Source organism: Colletotrichum abscissum, assembly GCF_030869225.1.
Source record: "Colletotrichum abscissum strain IMI 504890 chromosome Unknown Scaffold_28.1, whole genome shotgun sequence".
Classification (NCBI taxonomy): domain Eukaryota; kingdom Fungi; phylum Ascomycota; class Sordariomycetes; order Glomerellales; family Glomerellaceae; genus Colletotrichum; species Colletotrichum abscissum.
This window is the reverse complement of record NW_026850187.1, coordinates 110,251-127,084: the sequence shown is the minus strand read 5'-3', so window position 1 is coordinate 127,084 and position 16,834 is coordinate 110,251. Positions and strand designations below refer to the sequence as shown.

General features: G+C 52.6%; 8 protein-coding genes across 8 annotated transcripts; 5 read left to right on the top strand and 3 right to left on the bottom strand.

Annotated features, from left to right (window-relative positions):
• Positions 1-2,647: 2,647 nt before the first annotated feature.
• On the top strand, positions 2,648-3,698 carry CABS01_10705 (bZIP transcription factor; the record flags this gene model as incomplete). The annotated part of the gene is made up of 2 exons (XM_060544060.1): positions 2,648-2,687; positions 2,746-3,698. 2 exons carry the CDS (start codon positions 2,648-2,650, stop codon positions 3,696-3,698), a joined length of 993 nt encoding a protein of 330 aa, XP_060398784.1.
• A 1,972-nt stretch (positions 3,699-5,670) lies between these two features.
• Positions 5,671-6,864, top strand: CABS01_10704 (uncharacterized protein; the record flags this gene model as incomplete). The annotated part of the gene is made up of 3 exons (XM_060544059.1): positions 5,671-5,922; positions 5,977-6,464; positions 6,528-6,864. The coding sequence occupies 3 exons, from the start codon at positions 5,671-5,673 to the stop codon at positions 6,862-6,864; spliced, it is 1,077 nt and encodes a 358-aa protein (XP_060398783.1).
• A 147-nt stretch (positions 6,865-7,011) lies between these two features.
• On the bottom strand, positions 7,012-9,131 carry CABS01_10703 (HET domain-containing protein; the record flags this gene model as incomplete). Its single annotated transcript, XM_060544058.1, has 2 exons — positions 7,012-8,621; positions 8,687-9,131. The coding sequence occupies 2 exons, from the start codon at positions 9,129-9,131 to the stop codon at positions 7,012-7,014; spliced, it is 2,055 nt and encodes a 684-aa protein (XP_060398782.1).
• A 581-nt stretch (positions 9,132-9,712) lies between these two features.
• CABS01_10702 (uncharacterized protein) lies at positions 9,713-10,176 on the bottom strand (the record flags this gene model as incomplete). The annotated part of the gene is made up of 2 exons (XM_060544057.1): positions 9,713-9,889; positions 9,931-10,176. 2 exons carry the CDS (start codon positions 10,174-10,176, stop codon positions 9,713-9,715), a joined length of 423 nt encoding a protein of 140 aa, XP_060398781.1.
• Positions 10,177-10,547: 371 nt separating this feature from the next.
• On the top strand, positions 10,548-11,995 carry CABS01_10701 (uncharacterized protein; the record flags this gene model as incomplete). Its single annotated transcript, XM_060544056.1, has 2 exons — positions 10,548-11,138; positions 11,216-11,995. 2 exons carry the CDS (start codon positions 10,548-10,550, stop codon positions 11,993-11,995), a joined length of 1,371 nt encoding a protein of 456 aa, XP_060398780.1.
• Positions 11,996-12,244: 249 nt separating this feature from the next.
• Positions 12,245-13,077, bottom strand: CABS01_10700 (iron/manganese superoxide dismutase; the record flags this gene model as incomplete). The annotated part of the gene is made up of 3 exons (XM_060544055.1): positions 12,245-12,544; positions 12,608-12,873; positions 12,945-13,077. 3 exons carry the CDS (start codon positions 13,075-13,077, stop codon positions 12,245-12,247), a joined length of 699 nt encoding a protein of 232 aa, XP_060398779.1.
• Positions 13,078-13,769: 692 nt separating this feature from the next.
• Positions 13,770-14,412, top strand: CABS01_10699 (DNA replication complex GINS protein psf-3; the record flags this gene model as incomplete). Its single annotated transcript, XM_060544054.1, has 2 exons — positions 13,770-13,811; positions 13,903-14,412. The coding sequence occupies 2 exons, from the start codon at positions 13,770-13,772 to the stop codon at positions 14,410-14,412; spliced, it is 552 nt and encodes a 183-aa protein (XP_060398778.1).
• A 943-nt stretch (positions 14,413-15,355) lies between these two features.
• CABS01_10698 (TfdA family Taurine catabolism dioxygenase TauD) lies at positions 15,356-16,647 on the top strand (the record flags this gene model as incomplete). The annotated part of the gene is made up of 2 exons (XM_060544053.1): positions 15,356-15,470; positions 15,614-16,647. The coding sequence occupies 2 exons, from the start codon at positions 15,356-15,358 to the stop codon at positions 16,645-16,647; spliced, it is 1,149 nt and encodes a 382-aa protein (XP_060398777.1).
• Between the last annotated feature and the right edge of the window lie 187 nt (positions 16,648-16,834).

The following is a 16,834-nucleotide window of genomic DNA, read 5'->3' as shown; positions in this document are numbered from 1 at the left end:
GGACCTGGTTGGGGGTTGGATCTTGACGGTCAGTCCGTTCAAGTCGAAGATGGCTCAGACGCTGGCATCGGGACACAATCCTGAAAGAGCGAGCCGCAGCTGCGGGATCAGATAAATACTGATTCAAGATTTCGAGGTGTTTACGAAAAGCGTGCCCGATAGAAGTGAGGTGGGTTGAGTGAACGACTTGAGGTTGAGGTACAAGTGCCAGAATGCCAGTAGCTTGATAAGACTGGAACTTTTGTTTCTATCAAGGGGAGCGCTATGCTGTCGCTACTCTGTAGCACCTGTCCTAACAGAACACAATCCGACATCAAAATGTCAGACCAGCTACAGCATTACAGATGCACGGCTCAAGCAGACAGGCTTTGCATTACCGATACACTGTGCATACTAAGCTGCAGATGCGGACGGCCGTTTACTGTCAATGGTTAGAGTTTGGAGAGCTGTGCGGGATAAGCTAGGTAGAAGCATCTCCAAACCCCTCACTTCTGGGACTAGTCTGATAGCCGGGTGAAACTTGTGCGGAATAGGCCGATCGGCCCGGACGGAGGACCATCTGCGGTTCGAGTTTCGGCTCTAGCTTGTTCCCTCGTGACTGTACGCTAGAGATTTGCAGTGTAGTGATACTTGAAGCCAATCAGCTGACGGTGGGTTAGCCAAGTAAGGGATTGTCAAGAAGAGGCAATGACCCCAGTTCTGAGTGGCATGATTGAGCAGTTGCTCTAAACCCCAAAGTGTGACTACTCGTTGCCGGCAACTCAAGAGGGTCAACTGCGCCACACCTCCTGTGAGAAGTAGGGTAATGAGTGGCACGGGTGGAAGAAATTGGAGAGGGACAAGGACAGAAACTTCAATGTCCGTGGAAATTCGTGGAGATTGTGCTCCGAAGAAGATGATAACCCATGCGCTAAACTAGCGTCGAGTGGTGGTCCAGAATTGTGATCGCTAAGCAGAATGGGATTCTTTCAAATCGAGATCAGGAATTCCATCGGAGTTTACAGGGTCACAGACAATCTTTGCTCCTGAAAAAGGCTCGTCCATTGGACCGTAATGCACCACGGAAATATTGGCAAGCCGCAAAGATAGGACGATGCAGTCCCAGGATTCCAGAACTCGAATCGTAACTGACAATTCGATTGACCTAGGAACCGTCAGGATTGGGCCGCGAAGAAGAACTCCCGTCTTCCAACGAAAGGTATCTCAATGAAGCAACCCAGTGATGACGCGGTGGTGGAGAATCGCCAACAGCCCAGAGATTTCAAGGGCCATTTGACGCTCACCTGCCCGTGGCTGCGACGGCACATGTAAGATGAAAGCCTGTTTGACCTGCCTCGCGGGGTCGAAACTGTGGCTCGTTGTCGCGTCCAAGCCGGGGCTCCGAGGCACACTGGGACACTCCTCCTTGCAGGTTCGCCACTTCAAGGCAAGCCACATTTCCGATTTGCTTCCTCTGGTAATTATCCAATGGCATACCCCGGACACTCGGGATGGTAGATCAAAGTGGCACAGTGGGTATGCCACGGGAATGATCGAGCATGGACAAGAGAACAAGAGGGAGAGTTCCATCTTAATTAGTGGATTACAAGGGCCCAACTAGCCAAGCACAAGTAAGCAGTTCCTGGTCGACCCGGCATGCCTCTGATCGAAAGCTAGCCATTGAGACATGTCTATTGGTTCACTTCTCTACGGAAACAACTCCGTGAGCTGAGATTCGACTCGTACCACTACAAGCCCGGAGGAAAGCTCCCGCGCCCCCCTGCCTTACCAACGAAAGCAGGTTACGGAAACCGTGTAGGATAGTGCCTCTCCGTCATCGTACATGTTGACATCGCAAACACCTCCCCTTATTTTCTCTACCCCATCGTTCCTGGCCAACACATAGGCACCTAGGGTTCGTTGAAGCCGCTTCCCTTCGTGCTAGCATTATGTTGGTATAGCCGAGCCAAGCCAAGCCAGGAGGGACGGGAATCTGCACACTACCTAGACGCTACTTACTCTCATAGTGGCAAACACTCTTTGCATCCCGCACCTCGCCAGCTGTTATGTGACAAGGCCTCAAAAGTCAAGGCTCACGGGAGTCAAGGCCCCTCTTTGACCTTGTTGAGCTCGGCCGAAGCCACCCCGCTAATTAGTCCATGAGCTTCTCAAGAAGCACTGCTTACCCGAACTGCGGTACGCTGATCTTATTACTGGCACTGGTTCCACCGTACAGGATCCCTCTTCTTGGCTTGCCGTGTCTTGCCTTGGTGCCGCCGTGCCATGAGGTGCTTGTCCTAATCGGGCCCAGGGACAAGACCACAGACTCTTTGCCCCCCCACCTCGTCTTCCGCGAATTGGTGCTGAGTTCCTTTAAAAGGATCGTCGGACCTCGTCACGAACCCCTTGACGCGGTACGTGTGTGTGTTTCTGGTTTCTAGCCACTTTCGACTACCTTCAAATCGTTATTGTTCTTCGCCAAAGACAGGCTTATCGTCCATCTAATACGCACAATTAATCAGTAACACCAAGAATTACCTTCGTGATACCACCATTGCCTGCTTAAGCTTTCGTCTCCAGCCAAGGCTAGCCTAGCCAGTCGAGACAACCCTGTTCTCCCCCTGCCGTCCCCTGTAAGAGTCGCATCGCAGCGAAAAGAGAGCTCGAGATGGCATTCTCCGGCAGCAGTGTAAGCATACCTCAACAAAGTGGGTTATCCATTAAATATTCCTCAATTTCAGGCTGTATCCTAACTTGAACATGTAGACCAGTCTATAAGTGACTTCGAGCAACCTCAATCACAAACAGAGCAGCAGCACCAGCAGCAACATTCACAACAGACATTCGGCAGCAATGATCTACAAGCGACTTTCGCCTCGTCCCGGGTTCCAGCCGCGAATCCTCCTTTTGAAGTAGACCGCCGGTCTTCGGCCTCAACACAAGGGCAAGGTCCTCATTCATGGCAAAATTCTCCTGCCAGCAATCAGGCAGAAGGATTAGCGTCACCAATAAGCTCCGTCATCTCACCACATAATAACACAAATTCACCGAAACTCCCACCGATTGATCCTCTGGTTTTCGATTCCGCAAGTGAAACGAAACCATCTTTACCAATCGAGGCGATAGAGTCTCCAAAGCGACGCAGGGGGCGACCGAGGATTTCCGAGGATGATGGACTAGATGTTGTCGCACCAAAGACAGGTGCAGAAGCACGGCAGAAAGGCAGCACCCGACGAGCCTCAAACACATCAACGAGCGGCGCCATCGACACAGGGGACAAACGCAGCGGCGCCGAAGCCAAGAAGAACAAGATCCGAGCACGGAATCGGGAGGCAGCTTACAAGTGCAGAAAGAAGAAGCAAAAGGGAGTCGAGGAGCTACAGACCCAGGAGGCGATGGCCGAAAACATCAACAAGAACCTCAACGACGAGGCTGCGTTGCTCCGAGGCGAGATCCTCATGTTGAAGACCATGGTGCTTCAACACGGTAGCTGTGGGTGCTCTTTTATCGAGGAGTACATTTCTGGCGCGGCCCAAAACTTGGTATCATCGAGCATGGCCGGGGGCGCTTCGGCACCGGCGTCTGGCGGAGGAGGGATGCAAATGGATAACCTACCATGTCCAAATGGTACGAATGAAGGGGAAACATACATCGACTGGAAGATGTTCGACGCGGATACGGAACAAGGAGTCCCCTCGATGGGCGCAGAACACAGCTAAGAGCTTCTCCGGTCTTGACGACATCACCGCCCAGTGCGCGAGGGTATGGTTCCGGATGGAGGAAGTCGCGGCCAGGATGTATCAGGGACAGGTAAAATTACATGGAAAAGGCGTTCGGGACAAGGTAGAAAAAAGGCTGTTTGCTCGGGCGATCACTCGAGGGAGGGATGAGAACAAGATACCCTACGTACGTGAGCTTAGTAGGCCATTACTGGTACATGTATTTGACGCTCAATAAGCTACTGAATTTGGCAGGAATAAATATGTCAATCGTCGTTGTCTGTGAGACAAATAGATGAACGAAATCAGAAACATGATGTTTGTCTACCTGCTGATTTGAAAAGAGAGTTCTTCCTAGCGAGTAGAAACAGCCGTCGTGGAAAGTCCCCGGTAAGCTTTGATCTAGCTGCTGTAATAACGTTTTCTCGTGTCCCGTAGCGCCTTCTCTTGACTGGCTGATACGACGTATCGCCATCTTGAAGAAGATCATAGTATTCTTGTGGTGGTTGCTGGACCTAGCATTGACCATTCTTGAAGGCTGTTGTGAGGCGCTGCCTCCAACTTCACTTCAAATGCCAGTGACAAACTCACCGTACTATGCTGATATACTTTCTGTCTCTTCACGACTCAGGCTCCTCGTCACATGCTATGTGAGAAAGCACTATTATTCTTATTCATCCATTCAATCGTTGATGATGTTCATCAGTTCCCGTCGCAATCTCATCTCCCAATGATGCTTAGCCAATTCGTAGGTCATGTTCACGTACATTGGCGTACACTGGCGTACACTGTCGAAGAAGCTCCAAGTTGTCTCTCATACATATAGAATTGAACATGATGGTCAGCTCTGGAGCTGCTGGGACTCGATGGCCTGCCAGAAGTCTGGTATGGTCATCGGAGTCAATTCCGAGTGTCCCTGACGTGAACTTATCGGCCTGAAGCCCGTCGTCTTCTTGGTGTTTCCCCATCATCATGGTCTCGCCCGTCTCGGATTTCTCTGCTGAGACCCGTCTGCATCGTGCCGCAGTGCTCTTGACGGAAACCTAGCAGGATTCAAAATCGCCACCAACGTAGTCCTACCTCTCGCTCGACATCGGCCTCAGGCCCAGTGAACGGATTGAACACGTGCAGTAGTCCCTGATCTTTGGACAGGGTGCTTCCCTCCCTTCAGGCTCGATCCAAAAACATTTTGGAGAGAAGCGGGGTTTGAACATGGCAATGAGGTGCTCTAAGCTTTCTGGGGAGTCCGAGGTGTTGTGCCTCGAACTTTAACGCTCAACTCTGGTCGGGGAATCGGCAGCCAGTCGCACTCACGGGTTCGTCGGGTCGCAGCCCCTGTGCCACGACAAATTCCGCAGCTCTTTAAACGCAGACAAAGTAGGACCGTATGCCAACTTCATCATTGAAGAGGATAAGAGGCACACAATAGGTAGGTAAGCCTTGGGGAACACCAGAACGAGAATTGAGCAGCCTTCTTCCGAAGATTTGAAGCACAGGGCATTGTCCCATGTTTACAAAGAACCGTGTTGGAAATAGGTGCAGATTCCGTGCATATTTCCGATGTTGAACCCTGGAAACTATGAGGATTGAAGCAGAGGCCAAGCCCATCATCCTCAGATTTGACAAAAAAACTTCGGCCACATTGGTTTGCGACAAGGGTATACCATGATATACACGTCTCGAACGCTCCTAACATCACCAAAACCTGCCGGACTGCGAAATGATTCGCCTTGTGCCGAGCGATTCGCAAGGCAGAGTTCCAGACTGCATGCTTCTGACACCCTGCCGCCGAAAAGTACCAAGTCGCCCTGTTAGTTGAACGCCGGTCGATGCCACTAGGTTTGCCAGGCAGAGAGTATTAAGCGCGAGACTGATCGTGGAGCGTTCGCGACAGACGATGCTCAAGTCATCTCTCACATCCAACGGCCATGCGGCAGTTGAGTCAATATCTAGTTGCTCAAGTTGCGCCAACATGTCGACGCCGCTCCTTCCGGTGTATTTCGAGCTAAGCTGGTCGATCTTGAGTACCATCGGTGCCACCAACGTTATGCTTGGCTTCCTCATCGCCGGGATCACAACCTTCTCCCAGATAACTGCGGTGCCAATCGTATCGTCAGCTGCTGGCGCTATCGCGAACGGACTCTGCTACTACGCATTCTACGATGAGACGTATTCCCTCAAGAGCAAAGCAGCGGCGTCGGTGTTTGGTGATATCTTCTGGATGGTGAGATTAGAAATCAAAGGTGTTCCGCGTACTTTATGTTAACATTGCATATAGATTCAGGAAGTCGGTTTATCGTTCTACAGTTACGTTCTTCTCCGAAGAATCTTAAAGGACTTGGGCTGGAAGATCTTCAACAGCTTGTTCTGGATCATGGTTCTCTCAATCATATCAATACGCATCATGATCGCCGTCTCGCGCGCCAAATTTATCTTAAGAGGCAACACGAACCTGCAGAGCACCGTCAACAACCTACACATCGGTTACTTTGTTCTCATAGCTTCGCTCGAGTGTATCAGCTCCTTTTTCTTGCTCAAGACGTTCGCCGAGGTCAAGTCGACATCGTTGAGAGCAGCATTGAAGGGAGGTCTGTTCAAATATCTAATGCGAAGCACTGAAGTCCGGCTTGCGACGCTGGCTTTGGTTGGAACAATGAGAGCCGTCACATATTCTTTTCAAATTGCTGCTCAGAGTGCTACAAACGCGGCAAGTCAGATTGACCGCTTCGCTTATACACTTGAGTGCCTATTCCCTGTAGTCATGTTGTGAGTTACACCCCTATACTCCCACGTGTTGCATAGTGCTGCTGTCTAATATTACCTGTGTAGCATTGACATCCTGGCATCTAAACTCGTCTTCACGACACAGGTCTATCACCCTACACAGCCAAGTCGATTGCCTATCCGAGGATTTGCCTCGTATCAGAAACAGAATGATTGGTATGCTGCCACACAACACAGCGAGAGACTAGTCGAGGTTCGCGGTGGCAGGCGGACAAGCTCTCAGGAAAACATTCATAGCGCTAGCTCGTCCAGATCCAACATCGGGCTCGACGGAATTGAACCGACGTCGCTGGGAGGGATCAACAAAACGGTGGAGATCAGCGTGTTGCACTCAATGCCGGCGAGACCAGACACCCAGGCGCACTTCTTAACATCTCCATAGCAGTTTTTCAACATGTGGAAACCTACCTTAACTACGTAGCCTTTGCCACGTAGTCGATACGATCTAGCAGAACAGCATGGCGTACAGGCTGAAAATATATTGATGATACCCTGCAATTCGTTACCCTCTTCACTTTTCTCAAGCAAATCATACCAAGGTGACAACAGACTTTGCAGAAGCCAGTAGGTCCGCCCCAAATGCTGCTCCGTCCTGGACGAGCATCCCAATTCTCCTCATACAACCAGGTCGATCCTCCGAAGGGACCACAAGTAGTGCATGAGCACATGGATCCTTCCGCTCGGGATCTGCCTTGAAAGGAGTGCCGTAGGTGAAGGCCAGAACGACAGCACTCAACTCCACTGAATTGAGGAGGCTTCCGCTAGCAGCATAGTCCCGGTCAATCGTATCTAGCATTGCGTAGAAGTCAGTCGCGCCCTTCTCGGTCCTCAGAAGTATGTGTCCTGTCGGGCCTTTGTTGTCGGACACGACCATCTTCACAAGCGGAGCTTCGAGCTTAATCCAGCCGTCTTTGACACGACCAAATGGATTTTCGCCGTCAATCTCGACCTTTGCCTCAATGATCTCTGCATGAGGTACACTCTCACCCAAGAACCCCGTCGCAGGAGTACCATCGACAGAGGCCCATGACCACGACGGAGCGCGGTAGCCCCCCGAAGCAGGCTGGCAGCTCAGTGGCTGCCAACACAACCCCTCGATTAAGGAACCTCGCCACAGTCCTGCTAGATACTCGTCGTCGAGTATCCTGCTGAAGGTCTTCGCCACACCGGAGAATGCAGGCAGTTTATCAGCAGGATTTGTTAGCTCCCTAGGTCCGTACTCGCGCAAGAGGTGAGACCAGGCCAGGAGAGAGGATGTGGAGCGGTTGAAGTCTTTGTAAAGCTCTGCCTGCTCCTCGGCGCGCTTCTCCACATGGGCAATTACTTCTGGTTCGGGATTGACACAGGGTAGTCGGCGTGGGAGTTTGAGTCCTTCTTCGGCGTGGAATCCCTCGAGACATTCCCAGTACATTTGTTCGCTTCCAAAGTGTAGTATTCTTCGGGCAAGAACACGCTCTTGGAAGCCCCAGGCTCTTCTTGTCAGAGGCTCCTCCCTCATTTGCAAGTGGTACTCGTGGATGATTTCTTTGTGGAGAGGTAGAACAGACGCAAGGATGAATGTGTCTTCGTTGCTGGAACTTCCCCGAGGAAGCTTGAAGTATGTCCTTTTCTTCCGAGGCGAGAGGAGGCCTCCATTGATATCAGAAGACTTTGTGGCCGCAAGAGTGAGGTAGGAATTAGAGTAGACTGCAGCCATTTGACCCGACTCTCGCTCCCAGTCTTTGAGGTCATCCTGGCAGATGCAGAGACTGTCGATCCAGAGGTACTGAACTCCGAGTTTTCGAGTAATGAAGACTGCATCCTGAAGGGTCTGTGGTAAGGAGTCCAGCAAGAAACCCTCCTTTCGTGCTTGCATTGTTTCGTTTGTTGTAGTGAATTGCTTCGATCCTTGACCCCAGCAGTAGCTTAGAGTAATGTATCGATCGCGGAGATCAGCACCTGGCTCGATGAGTTTGATGACGGGACCGGACTCCAGTGTGCCAACGTCAAGTACACGACTTGGTAGAGGTGACATCCCGCGAGTACTACAATAATCATGTTCGTTGCACTTCTCAAGCCAGTCAACAGCTCGACGGAGTGTCGCCTCGTCTGGAACTTCTCTCAACACGCGACCAGAAGAACCGGTGGTGCGAGGATCATCTAAGTCACAGATGAGCATTAATATCAAGAAGTTGAAGTTGAGTAGGCAGTGGAGAGAAACTCACCTTCATCCGAACTGAAGCCGATGGACGCAATCGGGACGAGCCACTTGTCGCTCCCCCACGAGCTTCTATTCACCACCCAGAACCCATCGCCGGATATTTCAGACTCTGATCGCTTCGTCAGCCACATATCCCAGCTGGGCTCGGTCTGCATCAGACCGCGTCTCGGCTGGGGAAGGCCTGCGATCTCCTCCATCAGTGCATCGGCTTCTCTCTCAATGATCCGACAGAGTTCGCAACCGCCAGAGGCAGCTTGGCGGAGACTCTGGAGGCTTGCATGGTACTGGACGCCGAATCTTTTGATGGGCGTGTCTTTCTCAATCAGTTGACTCTTCAATACCAAGTGATGAAAGCGTGGGTAGCCGCTTAAAGTCTTCATGAAGTTTTCATTCGGAAAGGGAGGGAGATCCTCCCATGGGATGGATTTGCAAAGGTCGCAGAGGGGCATTATGAAGGTAAGATTACTCCTCACGACGGAATACAGGCAAGTGAAACGAGTTGGACGGAACAATATATGAGCGGTATGTTATCTTGATGTTTAAGTATTGAGATTCGATAATTTAGAGTAGCTTTTTCCGTTCATTTTAATCTCGATGAAGCCTAAACGTGGCGGACTCGCGAACCATTTGGTTCTGCCTAATACGCACACGTGAGGAGCAATCTGATGCGAACTAAAAGTCCTTTGGACCAATCCTGTGCCGATCGACCCGAGATGCGGTTCTCGTGCATTTAAACTATTTTTTTTTCTTTTTGACAGAGAGATGACAGAACCGCGAGTTTCGCCGTCCAGCAATCACCGCGGTCAACGATGAAGTCAAGCGAAGCTTTCTCTAGTGTCGTACAAGGCCAGCTTGTTTAACAAAGGGCGCAATCCCGGGAAACTGGAGTCTGGGATCCAAGGTTGCAACACCAGGCAGAGCAGCATGCAGTAATTGGCCTCAATCATTCATGGGACTGGAGAATTAACCCCCAAAAGCGAACCCACGAATCATGATCCAGTCTCAGACCCGTTCTCAGTCACAAACAAGGTTAATTTAGTGTTGTAAGCTCGTTGCCTGTCGGCCAATTAGCCAGGCTCCCGGTTTGGCGCTTCAAGTCCCTGTCCATGCTCTCTCCTTCATCAAGACCAGCAAAGCGATGGCACGCTGGCAAGGGACTTTGGTATTTCCAGTGCAGCCGACGTCTGGCAGTGCATGAAGCTCTGCGTTATGAATCGTCACATCAGTCAGCCCAGCCCTATTAGCTGCAGGATACCAGAGGCCGCAATTAGAGACCCTGCTGTGCCGCCTCCTTGGCGTCAACGTCTTCCAAGTCTCGTAGAGCGTATGGAGCCTGATGATTGCCAAATTTATGTCGGTCTTCCAGTCTGAGGTGAACTTGAGAATCCTACGCGTCAATAAAGACCCTATCATTGGACGGGGGAAAATTCTGACGAGGCCACCTTGGACATCAATGGAGCAGTGGGCATCTCGATCTCGGCTGTCACCTGGCATTGCTCCTCCAGCGGGCGAGAAGGCACAGTCGCAGGTCTTGGCTCGTGTTCTGACGTCGAACCTGGGGGCCGATTCGGTCCTCAAAGTAGGTAGCCTCCAGAGTGGATAAGAAGGACACGAGACTTTAGAGCCCTTGGATGGTCTCCCGTAGATTTGGAAAGTATTGAAACAAGACGAAGCGAAGTGAGTAAAAGTCTCGCCTTAGCGTGGGGTCGGACGTGAGCCCAGATATACATACGGCAAGAGACCCACGAAGCACTCTCGCTCGTTCTCTTGAACTCTTGGAACTTTGGTGTTTTTGACATCTCGTACTCCCCTACGCTCGTTCTGAACTGGAACAAAGGAAATTCCTCCCTCACAAGCCGCTCACCATGAACCGTCCAGCCGAGGCTGTTCAACCAGGGCTTGAAGTAAGCACACACTACGACAACACTCCTATAGCTATCGCCAATGGAGCAAGTCACTGGCAGTCTTCCTCACAAAACGGCTCGGGCTACAGTGAGCACAAGACGTTGGACAATGGCTACTCCTCGCAAGCCCCTGGAAGCCATGTTGGAGGACAGGAGGATCAGCGGCCGGGTCGGCGATTCCCGTGGTGTATCGCAATCACTGTGGCTCTAGTCGTTTTGATTCTTGGAGGTGTCATCGGCGGCGTGGCTGCATGGAGGGTGACGGTGAACCGGAGCGCACAATCACAAACGGGTGGTCCGGGATCGGTAAACGGCGATGCACCATCGATGAGCGCTACTAAGATTATGCAGAACTCGGCTGTATCTGCTGTCGGATGGCGATACGGTTCCGACATCACCCTGCAAGTCTTCTTCCAGGGCGCAGACGGTTCATTGAGACGGTCTCAATACATGACCATCTATCAAGCCTGGACTCCCCCGATGGAAGCTGGGGCAGCCCCCAAAGTGGGCTCTCCTTTCGGCGCCGGTCAGCTGTGGACCAAGCCCGACGAGGTTCGTATTTACCCTTTCTTCGTCGGTGGACCTTTCACTAAAGACGTCTTGTGAAGCCCTTGCCTGTAATCCCGCAGTCCGAAGTGTTCTATCTTGGATCGCCAGACAAGATTCTCGGCGTCAATTGGCGTGAAGGTTTCTCGAGAGGGGGCCTGACAGACAGCGTCAATGAGGCAGGTTACACCATCAGCAACACGGGAACACAGATGGCATCATACTGGCCGTCCACCATTATCCAGGCAAGCAACGGAGACGTCATGGAGGTTTTTTTCGATTACAAGTCGCCCAGGTTCCAAGAGCCCAAGATAGTTGGGGTCACGGCGTCTCCGGGCTCGGCACTGGTGATTCTTCCTCGAGAAGTAATCCACTCAGCTGGAGACCTGACATCCGCATCAAGCGCACGCATCATATACCGTAGCACCGACGGTCATCTGCAAAACTATGATCGATCATCTGGTGGCCAGCAGCTCACCTCGACGGGTCAGCTACCGGTGACTGTCGACTCGAACTTTACCATGGCTGGCTTCGCGGTAGCTCGGCTTGATTCTAGCGGCCAAAAATCAGAGGCCCTCAACACATGGGTCCTGTACCAGGACTCCAAGACTGGCAAGATATCCTATGTGTACGAGGACGACACGGCAGGGTGGAAAGGGCCAGAGTCGGATGCCGTCTTCGATGGTGCTGACAATCCAACACATATCGCCTGCGTCACAGCTGCGTCGGCAAAGATTCCGGAGGTGCCTCTTGAAGCATCGCATGACCTCAGTCATTGCTTCTTCCAAGCGAACCGGCAGCTGAAGCACGTCCACTTTGATGGCAGCAAGTGGGCAGATATGGGGTTCCTCCCAATACCATGAGATGGCGTCGAACCATTGTTGAATAGAGCGAGGAGTTTGGGACTTGTTTCTGTCGGTCAAGGCCGTAGTGCTGCCATTAGTACCATAGTTACAAAACTTGTTAATTTCATCCTAGAATGTCTAACGTTTGAGGTTGAGATGGCTGTCACAGCCTGGCACGTTGTCGTCCAACAGGCTGGCATTGGTCAAACACGGTAAATTTTTGTTAGGTATCAGCAGTTGCATATCGTACATGTGTCCCTTGTTTGCTTATTTCTCGAAGCGCTTGGCTACAGTCTTCCAGTTGACAACGTTCCAGATGGCGTCAAAGTACTCGGCCTTGCGGTTCTGGTACTGCAGGTAGTAGGCGTGCTCCCAAGCATCGATGCCGAGAAGAGGCTCGAGGTTGCCGGTAACGGGGTCCTGGTTCGCGCGAGTGACGACGCCGAGGGTGCCGCTGGTCTTGTCCTTGACCAGCCAGGCCCAACCGCTACCCTGGATTCCGGCCAGGGAGGTGTTGATCTGCTTGCGCAGGGTGTCGAAGGAGCCAAAGTCCTCCTTGATGGCTTGCTGTGGAACGTGTCAGTATCTTCTCAATGCAGAGTGTGGACTTGTTTCGAAGAGGTCTCGTACAGCCAGTTTGCCGTCGGGCTCACCACCGCCATCTCTGCTGGCAGGGGCAAGGTTCTCCCAGAAGAGAGAGTGGTTGACGTGGCCACCGCCGTGGAAGTTGATCAAGGGAGCTTGAGCAGCAGCCTTGGCGTAGTCGCCCTTGGCGTTGGCATCTTCGACGGTCTCAAGAGCGGTGTTGAGGCCGTTGACATAGGTCTGGTGGTGCTTGGAGTGGTGAAGCTCCATGATCTGGGCCGAGATGTAGGGCTCGAGGGCGCCGTAGTCATCTGCGTAGGAGGAGGCATTAGCGCGTCTGTATCCTCGCAACGAATACGATGACAATACCGGCGTTACCTACAAGAGATATCGGGCAGAGTAGCCTTGCCGCGAACGAAGCTGGTGCTGGCCAGGGAAGCAGCAGCAGGCTTAGCAGCACCAGCTCGCAGAGCTGTGCGGAGGACGGGCGCGGTACGGAGGAGAGTGGACGACATTTTGGGTATTCTATGTCTTTTGATTAGTGTCAATGGTTTTGATCAAGTTTTCCGAGATGCTAAAGACCAAAGGAGCGAGGCAGTAAGGGCGTAAAAGTACCTTTTGACGTTGGATTGGCGGGTTGACAAATGCTGGTGCAAATCTCAGAATGATGTCAATTGCGGGAGGTTCGGTCGGCTATTACGTGAGGGAGCTCGGATCTCCAGAAAAGCTGCCTCCGGGCTACGGCTACCGAGCTGTTGTTGGCCGGGCTCGCTCTTCAGCGCTTTTGCGCTTCTCCCCGTGTTCCTCCAGCGGTTCCCCCGTCTACTGCTTTAGATACTTAATCACCTAATCAAGCTTTCAGCGAATGAGAGACGTGGAGAAATGTCGTCATCCACTAAAAGTGGGGAGCTGTCACCTCCAGCTTCCTTGGAGCTTCTGGTACACTCTTAGGTAATCCATCACGTCTCATTGGGTGCTCTTCTGCCTCCGCCTTACTCATGCAAACACAGCCACAGCTTCACCAAAGGAATGTGGCTGGGAAGTGACAGACATGGAGGGGTCATGTGTGGCTGGGCTCCAAGAACCGCGTCTGCTGCATCGCCAGACGCGTCAAGCTTCACCAACAGGCCCCCTCCCAGGTTCGATCTCATATCCCAGTTATGAACACCCAGTCAAACGAAGCGAGGATCTTGTCAAAGAAGTCAACATGTCTTACTACGACATTGATTCCATTCTCACAGATGCCGAGGTATGCAGTGATTCCCTATATCATGCCCCTCTCCTCATGCCATTACCTTCACGCTTGGCATAATCGATGACCAAAGCTAACAACCGCCTAGAAAGTCCCCTGCAAATTCGAACTCGATGTTGCCGACCTCGGATACCTCGACAATAATCCCTCGCATGCTTTAAAGGCAGGAACCAACGTCAGCCTCCCTCTCTGGCTCGCCGAGATGCTTGCCCTTGCCAATGCAGGCACCGGCGACGACTCCAAGGCGCCCGTCACCTTGAACCTTCCTCCCTCACTCTCGAATCAAGTCGTACAAGCACTCAAGGCCGATGCGCGCTCGGTGCCGGTTAGAGACCAGAGCGCCCACTTCTACGGACTCGGCACTCGTATCCTGGATCTCTTCGACGAGCGCGACCTTAGCGACACCATGCGAAAGACGTTCATAGCGCGCGCGTCTGAGATCGCATTGCACGCCCGAAAAGGAGGTGATGATGGTGTTGGAGGCTCCGGTGAGGAGTTCCTCCGCGGCCTGGATGAGTGGGAGCGAGGACTTTTCCGAAAAGCTCACGACGGCACAAAGGCTTCCAAGGAATGGATGGACAAGGTCAAGAAGCATTGAGTAGCCAACTACGCTATCGACTCATATTTCAGACGCAACGATATCGTTACGGTCTTGTCCTGGCTTGCTTTGGTTTGCCAACGACAGAGGACGGCTACAGGTAGTCACTGCCACGGATGCATAGTCTCCAGACCTGCAGTTGGCCTCTGGCAGAGACGACACGCTGGAGCATTGAGAACACTCTCCTGCCGCTTCCCTTCCGACAACATGGTCCGCTTCGGACGGCGCAAGGGCGGAGACCGACGCAGCCATGCCAGCCGCGGGCTTTGAAGAGATGGAATGCACCAGTGCGCACTGAGTGGCTGCCACGCGAGAATCTGTAATATTTCGGGCACAGCTATCAAAAATTCGCGGGATTCTGCGCCCGTAGGCCGAGTCGCGGGCGGAAGAGATGGAGGGGTGGGATGGAGGGGTGGCTGGGTGACTCGCGGGTTCGGCGTTGGGTTTTCGAGCCGATGTTGGTTCAAGGATGGAGTCATGTACCTTATTAATTGGGGTACGCGAGCAGCCAGATGTTGAATCACTGTCAACAAGAGGCTGACGGTACTGCTTGATAGGTGCACAAAGTCCCAATCCAGAATCTTCAACGAGTCGACAGATATCGAGAGTATTCATCCAATAACACCAGCCGAATACAAACCGGAAATGCGCAATCCGGTGTTCTACGCCACAGCCTTATCGAGAAACCCCACCATCTCTTCATCTAGTCTCTCGAGTGCGGGCGGGCCGGTGCGGATGAGATAACAAACTCACCCGCAGGTCATCGGCGGGATCCGAGTTGACGACTCCACCACAATATCTTTCATAAGACATAAAACCCTCTTCAGGGCCACCGGACTGCTGCATGAATTCAATTTAGACGTTGGAAGACAGCTGCCATTCGAAACAAGATCAACGCACTATCAAATTAAGAACCAATATTACTCCGAACTCTAGCTCGAAAATGGCCATCTCACAGACTCCGTCTCGCATAACCGTCCAGCCAATTGTCCCTGCTGCGGACTCGGATGTTGACTTTGGCGCTACTATAAGCAACGCTGATATTGAGAATCTCACTGGTAAGATGTGACGCGAGCTTGATGCATTGAAAGCGATGATGTTGTACAAGTAGTGGGAGAATACCCGTGAAATCGGTAACCTCCTCTGGTAAGCTTCAAGTAACAAGACTCACAAATTCAGACCATTGGCTGACGATTTACAGATGCCGACTTTGATGTCATCCGTGAAGCTCTCTTCAAGCACCAAGTTCTCGTAATCAAGAACCAGGGACATGCATCTCCCAAGGCACAGTTTGAGATTACACAAAAGTTCGACCCTGACTCTGGTGAGAACTACGGTCACGGCAAGACCCTGGACGCCAAGCGCTCCATTCTGCACCCTGACCTGAAGACCATCCCGCACCAGCCTCAAGTCCAAGTCATTGGCAATGGCTTCGTCGAGGAGTACGAGGGTCTGAAGAACATCCAGCTCAGACACCCTCACCACCGCACATTCCACGCTACAATCATCCCTGATGAGGATGACCTGGATTTCACACGTTTCTACCGCTGGCACATCGATGCCGCGCTCTACGGTCTCGCACCGCCCGTCGCCACGACTCTCCTGGCAGTTCGTGTGCCCGGCGGCCGCAAGCAAACCCTCCGCTACGACGACGGCACCGACGAAGAGATGACGGTCCCTCTTGGTACCACAGCCTTCGTGTCCGGTTACGCAATGTACGACAACCTCTCGCCCGAGGACCAGGAGTTCGTCCGCACGACAAAGGTGGAGTACGCACCGCATCCCTACGTGTGGATGAGCAGCGCCAAGTCCCGCTCCACCGGTCTGGGCATGGTCTCGGAGGGCAAGGAGGTCCCGCTCGACGACCTGCCCCCCATCGACGAGGAAAAGATCCAGATCCTGCCCATGTGCTGGCGGAACCCCGTCACGGACCGGCTAGCGTTGCAGGTCCACCCCTCGGCGGTGCGGAAGCTGCACTTGGCGGACGGCACCGTGGTGGAGGACCTCGCCGAGGTGCGGGAGACGGTGCACCGCCTGCAGCGGCCGGGCATCTCGCCCAAGAACGTGTATGCTCACGACTGGGAGCAGGGCGACTTTGTCATTTTCCACAACCGCGGCGTGATCCACTCCGTGGTGGGCGCCTTTGCGGAAGATGAGGTGCGGTTGTTCCGGCAGTGCAACATTGCCGCCGCCCGGCTTCCTCAGGGACCTGTCGAAGTTGCCGCGGCTGTGTAGATCGACTATTGCTTTGGTTTCCGCTTTGTTTTGTATGACCTTGTAATGAGAGTTTAGCCCAATGAAATGATTTTTTTTTACGACGATCTTCATGAGTGATGCTCTGCGCTATTGAAGGCTAATTCTGCAATTTGACTCGAGAATCGAGACATGCTGCGGATACAACGGGTCCCCCATTAACAGTCTA